Source organism: Augochlora pura, chromosome 1 (genome assembly GCF_028453695.1).
Source record: "Augochlora pura isolate Apur16 chromosome 1, APUR_v2.2.1, whole genome shotgun sequence".
Lineage (NCBI taxonomy): Eukaryota > Metazoa > Arthropoda > Insecta > Hymenoptera > Halictidae > Augochlora > Augochlora pura.
In genome coordinates this window covers 6,319,963-6,326,663 of record NC_135772.1, presented here as the reverse complement: position 1 = coordinate 6,326,663, position 6,701 = coordinate 6,319,963, and the positions used below count along the sequence as shown (strand labels likewise).

General features: G+C 41.6%; 1 protein-coding gene across 4 annotated transcripts in view; it reads right to left on the bottom strand.

Moving 5' to 3' along the window:
* Nucleotides 1–4,956: 4,956 nt before the first annotated feature.
* Nucleotides 4,957–6,701, bottom strand: part of Sv (paired box protein shaven) — a 217,823-nt gene continuing 216,078 nt past the window's right edge. For 3 of the 4 annotated variants that reach the window (XM_078179081.1, XM_078179090.1, XM_078179098.1), the window contains exon 12: nucleotides 4,957–5,638. In XM_078179081.1, the coding sequence (XP_078035207.1) occupies nucleotides 5,409–5,638 (230 nt within the window). In that variant the 3' untranslated portion in view covers nucleotides 4,957–5,408. The remainder of the gene's footprint in view (nucleotides 5,639–6,701) is intronic. The other variant, XM_078179108.1, reaches the window with a different exon arrangement.

The window sequence follows — 6,701 nt, the reverse complement described above, 5'->3', positions numbered from 1 at the left end:
TGTCGCAGAATCAAGATTGAGGCATATCACACACAATAATTGCCTATCGACGGTTTTGGCTTTAAATGCACATGCATTTACGCACGGGTGCTGTTCAATGAAGTGACCGTTGCTGCGAATAGAGGACGCTGAAATCAGTTTCGAATAAAAATAGCTAAATTTATGATGTCGCCAGATTTTAAAATAAAAATAAAATAATGCATCCTAAATAATCCCAAGTAATACAAAAACAGACTCAAAGCTACAACATTTTTTATTTGATACGCTTGTATTAAACAATAATGTGGTTATTCATTGACTTCCTAAAAAATTTTGAAATAATTGGTATAACCATTTTAAAGTTAAGATTCTTCTTAAACCATGTTATTTTAGCTCAAAAAATTTCCAATCGATTCTGTTCCCATTAGTAACAGAATAAAGCCAAAAAATCGAGTTGCAGTCATTTCGTTCTCCGCAGTGTGGCATTCGGGTTTTCTTTTAATGTTGCAAAACGAATTAACGATGGTTGTCCCAGTGTCACGAAAATTGCCAACACCACGTTGCATTTTGCGTTAGAGTTGCGAATTAAATAAATGCTACAATGCGAGTAGACGTTACATGGATTTGTAAGAATCTGCTGCTTTTGTTCTGTCTTTCTCGATCATCTTCGGTTCTTGTTCCAAATGAACTGGCCAAAGCTAGATGCGCATAAAAATGGTGGGGATAAATGAACGCAATATAGTGAGGTAGAAATGACTCGGTATGGCGTGGTATTATCAAATTGTTGCCGTTTATATTCCTGTCACAGACACAGAATCCGTACAGCATTGCTTCTTATAGCCTTTTCTGTTTCAGCTCTAATGGTCCATCATTTTTTATAGTGAAATGGAACGTATTTGTTTTGAAATCAAATATATCGTGACACATCTACTATTCTACATGAATTTGAAAATTTTCTAACTCAATTTTTTTCGGAAACGAATTTGATAATATTTTACAAGTTCTTTGTATTTACCTTTGTGAATGAAAATCTTTTTTTGTTCAATTAATTTCTTCTTTACGTATTTGTGCTTTTATTATTTACAAATTTAGCTGATTCGCGTGTTTATTAAACAATATATTTGCTAGTCAATTTCGATATTTTATATACTTAGATAGTGATACTTAACTTAACGTCTAACTAAAGGCATTAAGAGTATATGTAAGAAATAAGACATTTTACTAGACCCAGGATAAATAATCGACAGCGACGAGCTTCATATAAACCTCATATTTATTTAAAAAGGATGTACAGAGTTTTGTTTGCAAGTATCAACAGCGAGACTCGGCAAGAGCGGCGCACGGAACAAGAATATCACACGTGTATGAAGTGAAAGAGAAATAATAGGCAGAAACATGTTTGTTATTTCGATTGAAAGGTTCGCGGAGCGCAGCATCCAAGCCGAAGTCTCAGTTTCATATGTGTTTTGCACCCGTTTGCAAGGCTGTGTTCGTATGAATTTCCCTGCGTATGTATATGTGTGTGTTTGCGCGAGCGCGCTGGTGTTTGTGAAGGGAAGGCAGAGCGGGCGAGTGATAAACATTCCCTTCGTTTGAATGCTGCGCGAGAAAAGTGTTTCAGTTCCATTTGTAACGATGCATTGGTTTCCAATTACGAATTGACGTTACATCGTCGTGCTGTCCCTCATTACGCTTCGTTTAAAAAAAAAAAGAATAAAAGAAAAAAAATACCGCCCCCATCCTATGGAGGCTTGGAAACGTTTTACTGCGATATTGCTCTCTCAATGGATTTCTTTGGCAAAACTTATTACACATAGGTCGTCATTACAATTAATAAATAATAAAGGCAATTAAATAATAATATAATAATAATAATAATAATAATGATGATAATAATAATATAATAATAATAATTAGAATAATAATCGTGTGATAATAATGAAAATAGCGATAATAGCAAATAGAATAATAATAATAATCATCGTTATGATAATAGGTAATAGAATAACAAAGTGAAGTACGCATTAGTCAAAATTACAATTCCGACAATCATAAATCGCATTGAGAACGTCAGATCTTGTTTATTTCAGGCTGAGCTGTGTTCCAGTGGGTAACACCTTACGGACGCGGAGCGACGAAATTATTGCTTCCTCTCGTTGCAAGAAAATGTGCTGCGATTAACGATATATCGGATCTTGAACGCTCGAAGATCTGACAGGATAGTAATTTTTCTTCCATTCTATCACGCTCGTTCTCTCCTCCACTCTTCGCTGTACATACCATCGTCATCCCGCTCAAGTTTCCTCGCAATACACAACGCTCAAATACGACAACGTGTTTCGATTAGCAATTAATCGGTAACGTGAGAGATTGAAGCTATCGATCTTAGGTCCTCGCGACAGAAGCGTAATGAACACCTGAAGATTGCGACTGCGAGAGCGATTAAGGAGCGAAATTATTATCCATGATCGTTGTGATGATTTCGAGAAATCGGCCGCGAGACAATGATTTCGCATTGATTCGACGCACGGATCGAGGGGCGATCTGCGATGTCGTTGCGAGGACGCTACGGATCGACGCTGTTCGATGGTCGTTACTTTCGGAACGAAGTAAACGGCGCTAGTTGAAAGAATGAAGATTCCACAGCGAATGATCAGCGAATGCACGAATAAATAATACGTGAATAAAAACAGATTAAAAACCGTGATTAGAATAAGTATAACAACAGGGGAATGTCGAGTGGCCTGTTATCGTGCACGCGCGGCGCGTTCGAAAATAATTCGCTAATTATGAGATAACTGTGATGCGAGCTCGGAAACCCATTTTATGGTGAATTTCTCAAGCGAGACGCGATCCATTGATAATCTCCTCGACACGGGACAGCGGATACTTCTAGTTGATTGCGCTGATTATCAAAATCGTTAATTAAAATCGCCGTCGTTCGACGTGCTCATTGCACTGCTTGCGTTAAGAAATTAAAAATCAGCCGAACTCGCTGACAAGCGAAGAATAAATTAACCCGAGAATTATGTAATAAATAAATATACATTTAAGACAAGAAAAAAAAGAACAACATTTCCAAATTGCAAAACGAGCGTCACCGTTTCCCCCGTACGTGCGTTCATCCGCGTGAATTCGAATGCTCCGGTCGACTGCGCGTAAATTTCCTTATTAAGGTTACAAATTAACATTTCTGCCCGTTAATCATCAAGAAATTGCGAGCACGTAACTTCTCATTAAAGCGAGCCGTTGCCGGACGTTAATTACGGTCTCGCGGCTAGTTTTTTGCCTTTTTTTTCAGCGATCCGCATAACATTAAGCCGGAAGCAGCGTGGCTTCCGGATTGTTCGCACCGAGGCGTCGGACGGACCGCGAGAATCGACGCGATCAGTCGTTGCTTAATTCTCTTTCAGACATCGTATCAGTGACAGTAAAATCATCGCGTGTCCGACGAATGCTCACGGATGATTTGCGATTGAACGCACGTCCGGCGCCAGCCAGCGGAAGCCATCTTTTTACGTCCTCCTCCTTTCACCTGTCACGCTTTCCCGATTGCAAATTCAAATTCGCTGATTGTTCTCGACTCGTCGATCCAGCGCGTCGCTCGCGGAGCGTTGATTTGGATTTGAACAAACAGGAGCGTTTCGCGCGCCGTGCGTCGCACGTTGCGTTTATCGTATTACGCGCGCGTAACTGATACATAGATCCGCGTGTCGTTTTTAAGGTACATTGCTTATAATATCAGTTACGGGAGCGGAACGCGTGGCCGATACGCAACGTGCGATCCGTAGCAGGTCACTAACGGAAATTTCGGACGCATTTTTTGGTTCTTCTGCCGTTCAATTTGCAAAATGATCGACTGTGCCAATGAAACGTGTGCCGCGGACAATGCACGGGTGAAGAGGTAATTCGACGGTCGCGTTACCGGGTGTCGCGCGGTGTCGCGGTGTCACAGCGAGGGAAACGTTCGTCTGGGGAAATGTCACGGTATCGAAAGGGAAGCACGCAGAACGCTTCACACACGGCGTTTAAAATGCTCACTGTATCTCGGACCTGTACATCTGTAAACTTGTCGCTCGAAACCGCCATTAAAAACTGTGCATCCGTCTAAGCTACGCAACGCACGCAACCATCATATCGGCAATCAGTGTCTGTGGTCTTTGGTTTCTACAAAAAATATATATAATATCCTTAACAGTTAATGATCGTTCCGTCGATTCCTGATTTAAAAATCTCAATAAACTTACCGATTAGGTCTACCATATACTCTATGTCGTTTTTGGAAGGGATTCGGGGTTTCAAGGGTTGGTAGGGTCGTGCTTATTTAGGAGAAAGAACGTGCCATCGTCTTCGGCAGTTGACTCTGTCTGTTTACGCGAGTATATGTATTATTATTTATATATATATATATATATATATATATATATGTTTTTTCAATTTTATATATATATATGTACACATTCTAAATATCGTCGACGACAAATGTGCCCAACTGCATTTGTTTGCCACAATCACCGGTTCCGTCTATCCAAGTAAAACCGTCCGGAATGCACGGGCATATTTGGAGGTATGACCGACTCTTAGAATTATTCTAACTGAAGATCGTTAAATTAATCTACCTACGGTTACACGCACTCTATAGAGTACCGACTCTGTCGGCGTAGGCTGCGGGGAAGTCGGCGGCAGTCCCGTCCTCGCGGCTCGACAGCGTTATCCTTCGAACTGATTGGGGCCAGACACTCGTCGATTCGTTGCCATTCTCGTCTTCGAACTCTCTCCGTTAGTCATCGATAGCGTTACGCGAGTCTCATGAATCAGATGCAGAGCGCCTCTTTGCCTTAGGCTGTTCCGACGATTACTGATCACTCTCGACAATGTGCACGTTCTCGATGCTCTTGGTTCCAATAATATCCTCTATACACGATCGTTATCACCACCATCATGATCCTCATTCTCATTGTCCTTGACTTTGTCGTCGTCGTCGTCCACCGAGTGTTAACTACTTAGCTGCGTACCACAGTCGTTGAATCGTCTAATACCCATTGTCAAGGGAAGCGTCTAAGTCTCTATCTCTCTCGGGATTGTCATGTTCGACAAAATTGAATGAATCGATCCGGCGATCGCGTAGCCCGCCGAGACTCGATCGTGTAAAGAGTGTCGCGGTACGTGTCTGGCCATCGGCCGACCCAACGGCCCCCATCGTCTCCATTCAAGTCTAGAGCGGTCCGTTTCACCGAATCCGCTGCCCTGATGTAGCATTTTCCAATATCGATCGGCGGTTAGAATCCGTTCCCGAGCCGTTGAAAATAAAGAGATCATTGCTTGTCGTCAGCGTGGTTCCTAGCAATATGGCGTCCATCGTCGCTGGTTGCTGTCCCCACTCCAGGCAAACACTCTGCCCGGAGCTGGTCTCCCGTACCATCGATCAATCAGGCCAGATAGAGATCTGTCGGCGTGGAAGTGTGATCCGGTTTGGTGCATGCACTTCCGGTCGGCGAGGCTGCGCTCGCGCCGCTGCTCGCCCTGGTTGCTGCCAAAGGCGAGCGACTAGCCACGTCCGTGCTGTTGTCAGGTCCACCGTTGTTGCATCCGCCACCCTGTTGGGGATTGTTGTGGGAAGACGCCAGCGTGTCCCCGTTACAGTAATAGTACGTGGAGTCTGCAATAACACGGTGCGATACTCTTAATCTCCTGTTGCGCCATTGCATGCCGGTTCGCGTTTATAACTAGAAGTGTTCTAACATTGTCTCTAATCGACTCGGAACATTAACCGCGGATAATATCTTTGCCGGGGGTCGTTTTGTCCAGCGGTTTCGGAATTCATTCGAACAGTTTCGAAAAGAACAGTTTTTAAAGATTGTACTGCGAATTCGGCTGTGTTTGCCGTACTGATCTTTTGACAGCCGGTAGGGAGAGAGAGATTCTACATGGAATATTAAATTGAACATATCAAATGAAGCTTTTTCATTTTAGGTTTCATACAACGAGCAGGAGTTCGAGATTCTGCCCGGTTCACTCGGGCTTATATTTACGACAAGTAGAATCGGTAGATTATAGACAGACGCGCCAATAGATCCTAATTGAATAGAATTCGCATTAGCTAAATTTCCAAACTCGCTTCTTTCAAGACAGAAAGCTGGACGAAGAAAATTGTAATTTATATCTCCGACTTATTTATTTCCGTGGAATCGTCTCCTTTGGCTGTTGGTACAAAAAAAACCAAGAACTTCTATTTTCAATAACTCTTACGGAGAATCGAAATTTCCAACGAGTTTCCGTTTTAGTAACAATGTCTGTTTTAGTTTCGATATCGACTCTGTAATCGTTATTTCTCAGTCCTACGAAATAGTTGTACAAAAGGTTCTACAATTTTATAAAATCGATTCCTGTTTATTTTCACTATTTAAATAATTCTACTTCGCTCATTGATTCAATCAGACATCATAAATGACATTCGTTTATATTGTACAAACGAGATTAAATGGAAATGTGTGACGAATTTTAGTATGAATAATTCAGTTTATTAAAGTAGCTTTACAGGGTAGTCGAATGTAAAAGTATCTAAGCTTCTGTGTGAATGCTTTTTGGAAACGAGTAAGTATGGTAAAGATTATTTGCTCGTCTCCTGCAATGACTTTGTAAAATTAAGTGTACAAATTGGAGAACGTCGTTCTTCATAATGATTATTTACAGTCAATGTTCTTCGTAACTGACGTAAAAAC